This window comes from Haemaphysalis longicornis, unplaced genomic scaffold, assembly GCF_048455015.1.
Source record: "Haemaphysalis longicornis isolate Haplotype H1 unplaced genomic scaffold, Haemaphysalis longicornis Haplotype H1 scaffold_12, whole genome shotgun sequence".
NCBI classification, from domain to species: Eukaryota; Metazoa; Arthropoda; class Arachnida; order Ixodida; family Ixodidae; genus Haemaphysalis; species Haemaphysalis longicornis.
In genome coordinates, this window is record NW_027526225.1 from 116,482,464 (window position 1) to 116,498,442 (window position 15,979).

The 15,979-nt window shown below is 46.8% G+C and overlaps 1 protein-coding gene across 2 annotated transcripts in view; it reads left to right on the forward strand.

Annotated features, from left to right (window-relative positions):
• Window positions 1-3,332: 3,332 nt before the first annotated feature.
• Window positions 3,333-15,979, forward strand: part of LOC144162138 (E3 SUMO-protein ligase PIAS4-like) — a 30,117-nt gene continuing 17,470 nt past the window's right edge. The window contains exon 1 of one of the 2 annotated variants that reach the window (XM_077692627.1): window positions 3,333-3,600. In XM_077692627.1, the coding sequence (XP_077548753.1) occupies window positions 3,454-3,600 (147 nt within the window). In that variant the 5' untranslated portion in view covers window positions 3,333-3,453. The remainder of the gene's footprint in view (window positions 3,601-15,979) is intronic. The other variant, XM_077692628.1, reaches the window with a different exon arrangement.

Genomic DNA, 15,979 nt, shown 5'->3' on the forward strand with positions numbered 1-15,979 from the left:
TGTGAACATTGCTTCCACACATTGCACTTTTCCTATTGTTGAGTGCAGTCGTCTGCCGTTTCGGGAATGTCGAAGGGTGGTTTTTGAAGGTGGCGTGGTTATTATTTAAAGCATAAAAGTTTAGTACGCGAAACGGGTAAGAAGCGACAAGACTTGCGTACGCGTGCAAATTCCACACCCTTGTAAAACTGCGCTGTGTCCTTATAGAAAGCCTTATAGAAAGAAGAAACAAACAAAAACATTTACACTGCATTTACACTGCACACGACCCCTGAGCTATCGCCCATACATTACCGGACACGTATTTTACACCAGCAAGCGCCTGTGTGATCGTGTCCTTCCCGTATATTTCTAAAATAAATACCATTTTTGGACAGTCGTTGTTTATACTCAGGAGGAGGAATAAACATTTATTCAGCTGTGTTGAGTTGCTAATTTTACGTATTATTTAAAATACGTTTCTATGGATGCGCAAGAGTATTAGGGGGGATTTTTCGGTAAAATTAAGCAGTTGTGAGTTTGCGTCTGTCATGTGGCATTTCGTGTGTCATTTTCATATATTTCAAATCCGACATGAATCACCTTGTCCAGAAACGTGTCTCACTCAGCATAACCAAATGCCTAATATGGTCACGTCTTAACCTCTTAAGGTGGACCTAAGTTTAAAGAAAGAGGAGAAAACGCGTAATATAATGCACGTTGTTGCCCACATGTGTGAGGGGCATGTGTGCCTTCACTCGCTGATTTTTTTTTAATTTTTTTCCCACAATGCTTGCTTTCAATACATTTTTGAAAAAGGCGAGCCACAATTCCTGGACAATCTCGGATCAAAGGGGGGTTAATTAATTTTGAAAATACGTGTTAAAGTACTGCTTTTTCACCGCTACAGAACACAACGCCTAGTGTAGTTTTGATTGTAAGTAATACTGATAACCATAGTTTGACTTTTCGCGTTACGTGCGTTCTGTTCTCTCTGCTCTTGCACCGTTGGCAGGACCTCCCCCCTCTTCACGAAAAAAAAAAAAAAGGAAATGCACAGAATTTCATTTTTTAACCAAACCAATCCTCAAGAAATAAAAGACAAAGGCGATATTCAGTTTACAAAACAAAGTAGTTACCGGGATCCCGTTGCGCTGATTCGCAACGAGAAATAAAAAGGAAATGTTTTACTACATCTGCAACAGCGCAACTTCATTTATTGCCATCTTTAGGGTTCGTAAGTGACCTTATACGCAAGAATGCAAACACATCACAGTGTTGCAGGCACCTGTTAGATTTTAAAAGGAACGCAATTAGTCAACAGAGCAGCCGTAACAGAAAATTTGTGCTCACTGTGAGGTCCCAGAAGCTTGGTTTGCACACTGTAAACCTGCTTGTCACTTTGCAAAAACCTAGCTAAACATGAGATGTTGATTGTACTGCGTGCGTTGACAATTCAATTCGCAAGTTCACTTGCGACGAAAGCCGTAAATAAGTGATCCGAAACCGTTATTCATCAAACCTTCCTTCAGAGTCGCTAAAATTTCATTTAAAAGACCCGTTAGAGCGGTTACATTTATATCTCTGCGCTGATCAAAATTCAGTAATTTTATGTTGCCTTTTGAACACACAAAAAATATCGTAAGCTCTTGAAAGAATTTCGGGGCAGTTAAGTAGTGTTACCATTTCAGAGCATCCCACAAATGCAAGAATGCGTCATGCTACCAGTGAAAGCGATTGAGATTGCCGTTGTAAACTGAATTTCAAAGATCGAGGCTTCCTGATTTGTTTCTATTTATGCTGTTATTGAAGGCTCAAAGCCATAGTCGGGAAAGATCGAGCTTGCTACGAGCCACAGCGTACAAGTTCATTGTCACAATTACGGCCATTCTGAGATTCCCGATGAGCCGTCGCTTTTTTTGGCGTAGTAATAAAAACTGACTGCCGCTTCCATGCTATACATTGAACGTTGAGGAACCGAACTACAGCATACCACTCTTCTTTGCACCTTTCGTGCGCTCATACTGCGAGAAAAAAGCACACGAAGCGCGCCCACAGTGTGCATTCCTACGGGCCGCTCTGCGGAGCATCCACACTAGCAGCGCGACGGTGTCGCCACCTACATGTCGAGCTCGCGGCGAATAGCTGCGCTTTCATTGACTCTTCCTGCGTACCAGGACAGTGCATTTATGACCCGCTTCCCGTGCGCTCTTCCCGTAATGACGCTGACCATTCAAGCTTGCGCGCTACTGCGGCGGTTTCTTGTGCACTGTTCCCCTGCTGATTATGGGGTTTCATTCTTCGATGTTAGCGGCTTGTCCCCTTGAGAGAATCGACGAGTGGTGGGAGGATGGGTGCCTGGTCATTTTAGAGTTTCTGAGAAAGCGGATAAACAAGAAAGATGTCGCGCTTGTGTGGCAGCGAGAGAAGCTGGGATGCTTCAAGAGGATTCCGAGTCAAGCGCGTCGAGACGGTAGGCAATCACGCATTTATCCTTTGTTAACAAGGTCGCGGTACGCTTGCAATGTAAGAGGATTGGTATGGGACAGGCCGGGAAGAAAAGGTATTCGGAGAAGGAGGAGAAGGAAGGGGAGAACTAGAAGTCTCTCCCACACAAGCAGCAGAATGACTGATGCAGGCAGAAACTACAAATAATCCGTTGATGCATGGTGGATCGCGATTATTTCCCGACGAACAGCCGCTGCGAGAGACATTTCTTGCAGAGGGAGAAACGACAACTTCCAGCGAAGCGACGTATTTTCCTTTCATACTCCTTCGTTCTTCTGAGAAGAGGCGCCCTTCAGCAGCTCCCCTCAAAGAAAAGAATAATAGGCGGGGCGCGGGGCCCGCGGCGCGCCGAAAATTTTGCCCGGCGGCGGCGGCGGCGGCGTCTTTGGCGGCGGCGCAGTCAGTCAGTCAGTAAACTTTATTGATGGGCAAGGGGATAAGGGAAGGGGAAGTGGGGCTAGAGAAGTGAGTGGAGCCCTCTTTCCAGGGCCCCAGTTTTTAGCTGCCCCGATTTTCGCTCTCCGGATCAGCTCTCGCTGAGTCCCGAGGGCGGAGTTGGCCAGGGCTGCCTCCCATGTCTCTAGTGTGCTGGGTTCGTGGGCGTTCTCCGGGGGCCATATAACGGGGCATCCCCAGGATGCGTGGAAGAGATTTGCCACCTCTCCACATTTTTTGCAGTGTTCGTTTGTGGTGTTCGGGAACATTAGCTAGAGCAAGTCTAGACTTGTGTATGAAGGTGTTCGTTTGAATTTTCCTTGGTGTTTGGCTTTCGTAGATGTTAAGGCTTTTCGCAGACGGCGCGACCAAAACAGGCGGCCCACAGGTCTAGTGGCAACCCTGGGCTGTTTTAGCTCCTGCAGTGCGCGTCTTCGCAGGTCTCAAGACCGTGCGTGCCGTTAATTTCGTGCGACAGCGGTCATCTGCTACAAAAAACCTCGGCAGTTCGCTGCAGTGTCCATCGAACGGATGGAAAAGGTCCCCGAGGAAGAACTGCTTCGCTCCCTCTACGACGGCGACGATGTTCCTTACGTTCACAAACGGGCCGACACGAGGCATCTGGTCAGAAGCCACTTCGTCGGGTCAGGTGGAGATGCCGTGGTAGAAGCTTTGCAGGTAAAGTTTTGCGGTTTCTTGCTTTTTTGCTCGAGTTTCGGCATGCTGCTGGTCTCGTAGATGAGTCAGTTCAGGGACCCTTGGAAGGAGCGTGAGGGGGCGGCATTTGTTGTGGCATGGGCAGTGGGGAAGTAGTAGCAGCACGAAACTTTCCATAAAGTAGAAGTGGTTCCCTGAATCCAAGTGATGACCGGGCGACCGATGCCCTCGACGCCAGAAGTTGCTGGACGTCCAGGTGGTCGCTGGTAATCAGGTTCTCCCATAGCTCTTGGAGGGGGAGGAGGAAGGAAGGGGTGCGAGGGCGGGGTTATGCGCATGCTCTATAAAGGGTCTATTCGTTTCACCTGCACCGCGTGAACCAGTTCAGGCGGTGCCGCACTTCGCCATTCGTTTCAGCGGTGCATCGCTGCACCTGAACCGCGCCGTTCGATTCACCGGTGGTGCCGACGAGTGCAGGACGGGTTCATGGCTTTGCCTGCACTCCCTGCCGAGGAGGTGCAGAAGCAGACGAAAAATGTCTGCTTCTACCTGGTTGACATACCTGGTTGACATAGAAAGTGCAATGCCGCCTATTACAATATCCCTAGAAGGAATAAGAAAAAGCTTAGACTCTCTAAATGAATCGAAGGCTACTGGTCCAGATGAAATATCCCCGAAAGTGTTAAAAGCCTGTTCCTCCATCGTATCACAATATCTTTATGTCATATTCCGCAAGTCTCTTGAATCCGGACGGCTACCGCAGGACTGGAAAATGACATATGTTGTGCCAATTCATAAAAATGGACCAAAATCAAATGTTGAGAATTACAGGCCGATTTCCCTTTGCTGTATCTGTTGCAAGATATTTGAACATATTCTTTATAGCAACATCACAAAGCACCTTGAAAAAAATAGTTTTTTTTTATCCTAATCAACATGGATTTCGCCAGGGGCTCTCTTGTGGAACCCAACTAATTGAACTATTACATGACCTTGTTACTTCTGCTGAGGATAGGCTCCAGACGGACGCTATCTTCATTGATTTCCGTAAGGCATTCGACCGCGTTTCACACAGCCTTCTGATGCACAAATTGAGAGCCTTAAGAATTGATAATAACGTTTTAATTTGGATTGAGGAGTACCTTTCCGATAGAAAACAATGTGTTGTTGTAGGGGGCGAAAAATCGGGAACTGAAACCGTGACGTCCGGCGTACCTCAGGGATCGGTTCTGGGGCCACTATTATTTTTGGTCTATATTAATGACATCGTAACTACGACTTCATCTTGCATCAGGCTGTTCGCAGATGATTGCGTCATCTACCGCACAGTGAGTGACTTCAATGATGTGTCAACCCTGCAAAAGGATTTGAACAACATTAACTCGTGGTGTCACACGTGGGAATTGGGGCTAAACACAGCTAAGTGTTACTATGTTTCTTTCAGTAAAATTAAAAAAAATTGTCGATTCTTCCTACCATATTGGTACCGAAACTCTAAAAAAAGTATCTGAAGTTAAATATCTTGGCGTCACACTCAGTGCGGATCTGACTTTCAATCATCACATTGATAACACCGTAAAGAAAGCAGTTAGTGTACTAAACTTGCTCCATCGGAACCTTCGCAATGCTCCTCCATCTGTGAAAAAAGCCGCTTATTTTTCGCTGGTCAGACCCATCCTAGAATATGCGAGTGGGACCCTCACCAAGAGTATTTAATACAAAAACTTGAAGCAATACAGAATCGCGGAGCCAGGTTTATTCTCAGTAATTACACTTCGGGGGTAAGCGTCACAGAAATGAAATCATCAATAGGCCTAGAACCTCTCAGGGAGCGACGTAGAAAGCATAGATTAAAACTCCTCTATTGTATATAAACAATTTAACAGGAATAATGAAGGAGAAATATTTGCAAACCCCCCACTATGTATCCCAAAGACGGGACCACATTAACAAAATACGAGAGATAAAATGCAGGACCAATTATAAAAAGTTTTCTTTTTTCCCTTTCACTATATCTCAGTGGAATGAATTGGCAGCCGACATCGTTTTGAATAGTGTTGAGACGTTCACTCGCGTGCTTAGTGAATTGTGATTCTTCAGTTGTATAAATATTATGCTGTTGTGTGCTCTCTTTTAGGTATTACACTGTTTACTCGCGTGCTTAGCGAAGTGCGATGCTGTCGTTGTGTAAATGTTATTTTATTGTGTGCTCCCTTTTAGTTATTATATATTGACAAACAGTGACTGTGCTAGTGACTTTATTGCCATTTGTACTATGGGACCCACTCCCCTGCTGTAATGCCTCGGCGCTGCAGGGTAATGTGTAAATAAAAATAAAATAAAATGTGCAGGTCTGGTTCCGCCGATGGCGGAACCCGCTTTGCACCGCTGTGAACTGGTTCAAGAGGTGCAGGCTGAATCGAATAGACCCAAAATGTGGGCTAGTGTGCCAGGCTTAGAGCAAAAATAGCATTGGAGGAGAAATTGAGCGGGAAACATGTGGTGTAAGCGAATTGTATGAACGGAGGTATTCGTTTGGATGCGACGAAGAGTCGTTTCTTCTGCTTCGGACAGCTTGGAGTGAGGTTGAGGGAATTGTTGTCTGTCGAGTCGATAGGGGCGCGTTTGGCTTAGTGCTAGTTCAGAACCCTCTTGAAAGGGTTGGAGGACCACTACCCATCCCCAACTTTCGGGGACACGCGCCTCCGAAGACGCCTAGCACCCTCCTCTGCGGCAGCCGTTGACGGCGAGCGTAACTGAATGGGAGGGAGCAAAAAAAAAAAAAACGGAAGCAGGTTTTTCAAAAGGCCTTGTTGAAATACCTAAAATTACTTAAAGCGCACTCGCGGTGAAAATTAGAGCAGTGTAAAGCATTAATTACCGGTTCCTCAGGCACCTAAAGTTTTCCAACCGAGGCCCTTGATTTCTGATTTGTTTCGCAATACTAGCGGTTATACTAGTGCTGCACAGAAAGATTTTTAAAAAGGCCTTCGCGAAATACCTAAAACTACTTAAAGCGCACTCACAGGTAAAATTTCAGCCCTGCAGAGCATAAATTGTTGATTCCTAGCCCCCCTAAAGTTTTCGAATTTCCAGAGTGAGCTTCTCGATTTCTTCCTTGTGTCGCGATACTGGGGCTGCAAATAGAGATTTTTCAAATTACCTCGGGAAATATTTTAAACCACTCAACGCGCACTCACGGGAAAAATAACCCTGACAAATAAAAAAGGGAGAGAGCAGGTGGGTGGATTTCGAAATTGTTCCCGGCAATTTATCCAACGCCATTTCATCGAACTCCCGGCGGCCGTTTCATCGAACATTTAAACGTTTGGACGAAGTCTTTTCGGTACAATACCTTCTGTACAGGCCGTTTCTGCAAGTTATATTCTGCACACGTACATTTAAAGGACTCGGAGTCGAATGTTGGACCTACGCATGATTAGCAAACTAATCCCGGGACATCTTCACTAACGTGAAACCTGCGGAGGGGTGAAGGGTGTACGACTCTATGTGTATTCTGGGCGGCTTGGCGGTTTTGCCCACGGATATGAAACCATTGGGAGTAGGATATAAAGCTTTGCTGTAAGTCTCGTGTCTTTGAAGCACAAAGCGTCCTAGCGCGAGGCGTTGGAAAGCGAGTGTCACGGTGTGTTTTTTAGTACAAGTTACGACGACAACGATGACACGGGACGCTGACAGCCCGACCCCCTAAGGGGCTTCGACCCCGACGGCATTTTATTAATCAAGGGGAATTTTCCCCATATCCGAATAACAGTGTTTTGATTAATCAATCAAGCAAGCAATTTAATTAGTCAAATAAATTAAATTATTGATTGATTGATGAGTTGATCAACGATGGCAATTATTATGTGTTATGTGAGAATTAGGTGGCAGTGATCTTTATTTTGCCGGAAGCTGTATATGGCTCACCCGACTTCATTTCCCCTTGTCGCGGCCCGTAAGCGCGATCGTTCAGCAGAATATGCTTTGCGACGAAGCCAACATTCCTACGAAGTCTCCTACGAAATCTCTCCGAGAAAAAATCACGGTGCGACAGGATTGCTATGTCACTACGCCCCGCCCAGTTTCTTTACTTATCGTAATTACCTTGAAACGAATGAATGACGCTTGACGGATCAAGCGGCAGGCAGTTTTATCCCAATCGATATTATGAGTAATTGCCAGTCGCAGTTTTATACAAGGAACACAAAGCCGCTCCTCCTGAAACAATTCATTAGCATCACAGTGGTAAAGGTTGTTCTACTCCTTACACACACGCTTAGAGTGAGCCCAGTCAATACATTCAATAAGAAGGTATTATGAAATCGCAATTCCCAGCAAATTCCTAGTTCATTTCATAATGCTATATTTATTGGTAATTTCCAGGCTTTCTCCTATTCATCTACCAGCCCCCTTGGTAAAGAGAGCGGAAACGGAAAAAATGGTCCCGGAAAAAATGGTCCCACTGACCAACTAGGAAAAAATGGTCCCATGGCCAAGTCAATGTGTTCCTCTTCAAGTTAGTCGGATGTGAACTTTTTCGCGGTTGTATTTTGTCCCTTTGCGTTTTAGCTAAAGGGTTGAGAAAGAGATGGAATGCTTTAATATTCCTATAAGGGGCCGAAATTAACGCCTTTGGAGGCTAAAATCTAACAAAGAAAATCGGGTAGACAGACAGACGGACGGACGGATGGTTTGATGGATGGATAGATGGATGGTAGAGCTGAGCATGGATTAAAAATTTTAATGCAAGTAATTGGATTAAAACCGCACAAACAACTACCAGGCCTGGAACCGTCCATACACGCTTTAGCAAGATTTAAGAAAGATAGAAGCTGCATCTATCTTCAAAAAGGTCCATTCTTCCTTCACGACGATATTCCAAACTCATTAAGAAACAGCTACAACAATATTTTCAAGTTTATTTTAGCGTCACAGCGCTGCCGGCGTGAAACACGTCAAATTTTTTGCATTTTGGGAGCAACAGAATGTTTGTAAAGGTGCTGCCTTGCGATAGTGGGAGTGTGCCTTTTATTTAAAGAAAATTACTTGCAAAGTACATCGTAAACATCGGCTGATTTCCTTAGCTGATGTGCATACGGCAAAAAAGAGCGGATATACATTATAAAGTGCTGAAGTAAATAAAAGGGTCTGCGAAAGAATTTAATTAGTTGGCTGCGTAATAAATGTTTCCAGAACAAGGTATAAACAGAAATATTGAAATGCTCAATTTTTCAAATAACTGGCGCAATAAAAATGGCATCAATGTAAATGTGAAAGCACTGCAGTAGATTATTCGGCTCCATAACCCAAGTTACGCGGAAATATAGAATGACTGTTTAAAACAAGTAAGCACCGGACAGTCGTTTCCCGGAAAGCTTTAGCACCGAAACGTGCATGCGCCCAAATGTCCGTGCACCGAAATGTCCTTGACCCGAGCGGAGAGGGAAGGGGGGGGGGGGGGGCGGGAATAGCGTTTACCGCCATCGTATTTTGAACCCTCATCCAAATTATCGCAGCTAAGCGAAAAAGGAACAAAGCCCTAGTGCTGCTTCGCGAAAGCGGCATACCCAATCTTCTTCTTGAAAAGATCGTCCAACTTTACTTTACTCTAATTAAAAAAAATTACAGTCACTGAAAAGAAAATGACGCGCCATAATATCGCCCCGGGAGAATGGATCGGGAAACTGGCATCAGGGCAAATGGCACGCGAGGATACTGCACGCGGGGCAAATGAGACACGGGGCTAACGTCGCGGGGTTTTCGCGGCGGGGATTCTGCGCGTGGGGCAATCGTGATACACCCCATAAGAACATCCTGCTCATTAGTACAATAAATGTTTCTCTCTCTCTCTCTCTCTCTCTTCCTACGTTGGCTTTGGGACCATTTTTCCCGGACCAATTTTTCCCAGGCCAATTTTTCGCGGACCATTTTTTCCGGGACCATTTTTTCCTACCGTGGCTTTGGGACCATTTTTTCCGGGACCCATTTTTCCGGGACCATTTCTTCCGGGACCATTTCTTCCGGGACCATTTTTTCCGGGACCATTTTTTCCTACACCCAAAGAGAGGGGTGTGTCACTTGCTTTTGTCATGAAGACGACTGTCTCAGCTCTCGCCAAACCAGCCTATTCATTTTTTTCCCTTTTTATAATGGAAGAAAGCGATGTTTGTCTGGGGTGTCTCTGCTATGCACGACTTGAAGAGGTAATTTCCGGTGGGGCGACAGAAGGCGAAGAAAGAGCGATTCCTGGAGGGGAGGCGCATTCGGCAGGACCCCACGCGCGGAAAGGTGTCGCCAGCAAGCTTGTTCCTCGATGGGGGGGACAGGCGCCAACGATATCTGGACATTGTGTCCTCAGCGGCTTCAAGTTCGGGTGGCTTTTTGTTGCGTAATTGAGGTTGTGTGAGCTCATGGTGAACGTATAGCTTTTTCTTGCATCAATGCAGTGAGGCTTCAGAGGCCTGAAAGGTTTTCAAGGAAAACCGAAAATAATATGAGTGGAAAAGGAATCCTGGGGACATTGAAACCTAAAGACGAGGGTGGGGAGGGAATGGGTGAAGGCTTGGGCGAAGAATTAAAATGAGATGGAAATACGCGTGCAAACAGAAAGCCCTAATACGGGAATGAGTGGTATTTGTGAGCACAACCCGTACGAGCTTTAACAACTATTTCCAAAAAGAGCCGTTTTTCCTCCACGACAATATCCTATAGGCTTGTCTGTGAAACAGCGAGCGACAACAGTGTTTGCAAATTCATTTTAGCGTGACAGTCCAGCCTACATAAATATTTTCGTAAGATTTTCTGCATTTTTTCAGGCAACCGAATGTTTGTGAAAATCATTTAGAGAAAACTACATAAAAATACCTTACCACACCTTAAACACTGGCTAATGGACCTTTTACCAATAGCGATCTGCGCATGCGCGGACTGCCGATACGCCATTCTTTGCAGTAGCCTCAGGTGAAATAAACAAAAGGGCGCCCCTCAGCTTGCTGCTTATGGAGCGGTTGTGCTTCCTAGGGCTACACGTTTTTATTTCCTCTTTTCGGACAGTTCCCAGCGGATCCGTACGTGCACACAAAAAAGGCGTTCAAAAGAAAGGGGCCAAAATGTTTGAGGCTGACCACCCTGCGATCACTTGGTTACCAGAGAGGGAGCAACGAAAATGAAAAAAAAAAAAATGGAAGAAAAAAAAATCACGCCATATTCACGGAATGAATGATGATAAGTGGGGCGAAGCTCGAGAGGGGGAGATCATCGGTAACCGTAACTCTCCCGTGAAAGTTCGCCCATTACATCATTAAGAAAGACGTAAGACTGTGTGCTTACATTGTACAAATCAACTTTTATTTTCGGAGTCAATGCTCCCAGGCCCAGACCTGGTGAAAGACCCCGCGCCATCGAGGACTACCCCGCACCCTTCACCACAATTTGTCACGTAGGATGGGACATAACGGTAAAGAAAGAACTTTTATTTAGGGCGAACTTGTGCCCGAACAAGACGAGAGGAAACGAGCAAAGGTCCTTGCGTCTCGTTCGATCTCCGAGAACGACGGCCTGCGTTCGTGGCGTGATCTCTTGCGTGATCTCCCCCTCGCAGTGCACGTGCGCTCGCGCCTCCGTTGGCGAACACAGACAAGCTCGCGCTCCCGGTGCCGAGTTTGGGCTGCCGGTTGCAGCCGGTTCTTGCGCGTGCAACGCGGCCCACTTTGCGACATCTCCGAAAGCGTGCGGTGGTCACGTACCACGAGGCACAAGGGATGGACAGACCCATGACTTAAGGAGCTTCGCCCCTAAAAGGGGCGCTCCGGCCACTGCAGATTGGTCACGCGAGCGTGAGCCTGCTAAATTCACGTGAATAGCGCAGGTGACGCGTGGGTGCGGGAGGCAGTGCAGGACGAAGATATCTCGTGCACAGGTTCTGCGAAAGCCCGACTTTGGGGGGAAGTGTCTTACGACTGATTTCAGTTCGCCGTGGCGGCCGCTTGGAGGACCGGTACTAGAAAAAGATCCATTTAACCTTATAACCCAGGAGTATTTGTCGGTTCTCTGCTTATTGTTTTTTACATCTTCAGATTTAATTGTAATTTTCGCAGCTCAGGTTAGTTTGTGGGTTGTGTTAGATTCGTTTACCTTAGGTGCGTTAATGGAAGGCGAAGCAGTGCCAGACTACAGTGCCTAGTACATTCTAGGCCCTACAGCCAGACGGGGCATTTTTCATCGAAAGAACACCGGTGGGCGCTCTTCAGTTGAGGGCTTACAATACTGTCGGACGGCATATAAACACCGCCTAATATAAATGCACTCGACTTCCTTGAAACGATTTCTCCTGTCATTCTTTATTGAGAATCGTTCCTTCGATCATGTTGTATTCATTGTATGATTTTTTCCATTTTGACTGGAAAAAATATTTAATGATCATGCAGTAAAGTCTGCAAGCATACTTCAGACACCAGTCTTGTGCACGTTACTCCAAAACAGGAACGAAAGCTCGTTCCTCGTTCCTTCCTAGTTTTGAAACGAGTTACCGTTACAAGTTCCTTTATTGCGAAAGACACGCGTTCCAGCTCCACTTCGAACATTGAAACGTGTCGTTACATTAACGTTACATTTCATTATTTAAATTTAAGTGTGGTGTCGGATTATTCCGAGGCGAAATAAAGTGTGAAGTTTAAAACTCACACCGAACTACGTATATTATACGAATAGGAATCCCGCCGGCAGCAGATTATCTTAAAAGGATCCACAGAAACGCCCCTAGACAAATTTTTTCGGGGAGAACGGGACAAACTCTAGACATGTCTAACTGGGATTTTGGTGCTCGTCTATTATGGATGCAACACATATGGCACTTTCAACTTCGGTCTTACGAATGCGCAGTAAGGTTACTGCGCTTGAGATATGCAAATAGAAAGTTACATGCAGGCACATAATTAAAATGCTTGCATAAAGAACTGTGTCGAAAGTAAAATATATAGGCGTTTAATGAATGGTTATTACAATAGTGCAGGTTATCTAAAATACCTTACAGGCCCTGCGCAGGGAATTGAGTAAGGGGTTAAGCTTTGAGTAAGCTTTGTAAGAGTAATTGAGTAAGCTTTGCAGATCATACAGCAGAAATTTGCGAGAAACAAGACAAAACAGAACAAGTAATGGCTGCGAGGTTCACAATACAAGTTTAAGTCAAGAAAAATAAAAAAAAATGTCAGCCGTGTAGTCACGCATGAAATCTACGCGCAAGAATTACAAAGTATACCGAACACAATCAGGGTAGTAGTAAAGTAAACAACCACAAATAGCCAAATATGTTGACTCGACGCACAAATCGGTTGCTGTGGTTAGAAATACGCATAAGGGAAAAGCACAAGAAATAACGCGGGGCCTAATCACGTGCGTAAAAAACATTTACACTATAAAAAATCAAAGCACAGGTTGGAACTGACCGACGAAAGTAACTCTGAACGCTGGCCGTCCACGTTCCGGCGGCCTCTCTCAGGTATTGTCCATACCGCATGCGACCAAAGTATGCCCAAGAATGACGAAATTCCTGTCCTTTGTCAACACGACGCATGCAATACAAAAGGTCCTGGTACTCCCTTCGACCCATTCCCGTCGACCCCCAGACCGCGCCGTGACGAACTGCATGCGTAGTCTAACTTCGAGCAGTACAGCATACCGAGACACTGCGGCGCGCCCAGCCCTATTCATAGCCGGTGACACTTCGGATGAACCCGCCGCGGTGGCTCAGTGGCTAAGAAGTTGCGCTGCTGAGCACGACTTCGCGGGTTCGATCACCGGCCGTGGCGGCTGCTTTTCTTATGGAGGCGAAAAGCAAAAATGCCCGTGCGTACGAGATTTCGGCGCACGTTAAAGATCCCCAGGCGGTCAAAATTATACCGGAGTCCTCCACTACGGCGCGCCTCATCGCCTGCGTTGCGCCGGCGCGTTAAACCCTACAATCAATCAATCGGCACTTCGAATTACCTCACAGCGAGCGCAACTCCCCCGTCGGCACACCACGCCAGGCAGTTTCTTCCAACAGCCTTTCCCCGGCAGGGAACAATTCTATCGGCCAGACGCGCATCCTGGCCATTCCAGAGAAACGATGAAAGGTGAAAAGCATTCTCGCGGCTGCGCTATTCCTCCATCGAACGCCGCGTAAGCTCCGCCGGGGATCCGGACATTTCGGTGTATAGGACATTGCGGTGCAGGACGTTTCGGTGCGGACATTTCGGTGCACAGACGTTCGGCCTTCCAAGGAACGCCGTTCCGTACAATACTGCTTCAGACGTGGCCTATGTCGTCATCCTGACCCTAACCACGGCCGGAGCCCCGCTAGCCGTTCCCGGCCCGCCTTTCTCCTGATCTATTCCTCTGAGGCAGGGGTCTCAAAGACGCGGCCCGCGGACCTTTTGATTCGGACTTAGTATAGGCCTCCTGCGCTGCCCAGGGGGCGCTGCGCAAGCGGCTTCCGGGCAGTACTTCCGGGTAGTACAAAGATGCGTGGGTCCCATAGGATCCCGTGTTGACAGAGGCAAAATGAGCTCGACGCTCCCGATTATTTTGCGACGTGGTCACCAGCTCATCCCCGACGCGTCCGATCGATTTCAGCGATCAACTTGGCGTTAGGGGAAAAAGCTTTGCAGCGCTAAACACGTTTACAGCGCCGACAAAAGCGCCGGGATCGTGACGGCGTCTGCTACTCGCAGGTTCACCGATCGATGGTCGTACGAAGTGAAATTTTAAGTAAAATTTCTAGTTTAAACTAATAGTCTAGGTGACAAAGACTTCTCAAAAACAGCCGATCAAAAAATAGGAGTGACGCAATCGGCGATGATCGCGCTTTAAAAAGCCAGCGAGTCCGGCGGACCGCAGGCTCGCCTGCTGCGGTGCGCCGCTCAAATTAGGGTACCTGCACACTATGCGTGCACTTTCATTAAACAGTGCTCGTTTGCGTCGCCGTCACGAATACATGGTGCAGCGTTAGCTTGCCGTTTTGTTGCGTGTCTAAGTGACAAAATGCCGCGACCGTCAGAAGCGTGAAATCTGTTTTGCGATTCCGAAATTAGTGGCCGTAAAACAAAGTGGTCGGGCGAACTAAGAGGCTGCTCGCTTTCCTTGTTTGCTCTCACTTTACTTAATTATGCTCTTGCAGCATACATTCCCAGTTCGCACTTAATAGCCTAGAATGAGGGTCAGCAACGGCCGAGTTCCATGCAGCCGACACGGCGGAGGGCTGGACGGCAAATCGGAAGGGGGGGGGGGGGGGGGGAGGAGGAGGAGGAGGGGCTTTGATTGCGAAGAGAAAAAATTCAGCGAATGTCTAATAATATATGACAATATTCTGGCGAAGTGTGAACATGGGGGGGAGGGGGGGGGGGGCAATTCAACTGGAGAACACCAATTCTCTGTTCTTGTCTCGCTGTATAACTCCATTTGAAGTCAAAACTGTGGTGTCGGCGTTCAGATTCGACGACCCTTGCAATGGAAAACCAACACAGTCAGTGATGATCGTATGTAAGCCCCGCGCCGTGTATGCGGCTGTGTTATGTTATGCTGGGCGTGTGATTTGGTGCGCGTTTTGCGTCCTTTAATAGCGCTTAATTTGTTTAATTAATTGGGCTATTGCCCCACTTACTCGCTAGTATACATGTACCCTGCCGTTCGTAAATCGTGTGGCGTAAAACGTTACGCAAGAATCATTTAGTTTGCGAAAATACGAAACAAAATTTCCACTCGTTTCAAAGGCGGTGCCAGGCCAGCAGTATCACCTGAGTCGGCTGCGCAATTCTTGCGTTCGCTTTCATGCTCCCGCTGAAGCAACCGTTTGCAGTTACCTCAGGATATATATAGGATGAGCAGCGTTCCGTGTTTATGCTACTCGTGAACTTTCCTTTGTCGACCGCACGCAAGACGAAAAAACTAACTGTCGCCAAACAGTTAAACCACCCGACCTGGCGATACTGTCCCACGCCGCGACCATCGCGACAGCTCACTCAAAAGAAAGCCGACAAATCGGCTTCTTTTAGCGGATATTATTTTTTTTAGCCTCTGCAACTACTTTAAGGGCTATTTCATACAATATGCAGTCATTTAAACATGCCATAAAGCGCCACAACCAACTTTCACTCTGGCTTGTAATTGAAAACACATGGAGGACGGCGAGGGTCGTCTGCTTTTGTACTACCCAGAGGCGTCGGCCGCTAGGGGCGCTGCATGTCGCCAAAACTCCAGCGCAGGAGGCCTATACGAACCTATTACAGATGTTCTTGTTCGGAATCCTGCGTTAGGTTAGGCCAGGGGTTGGTTGTGCGGCATTGCCAAAAACGTGTTTATTTGTTGAATATTTGCTGGAATATTTGAACCTTTCTGAAGCTTCGCTTTGAAAACGTAGAAA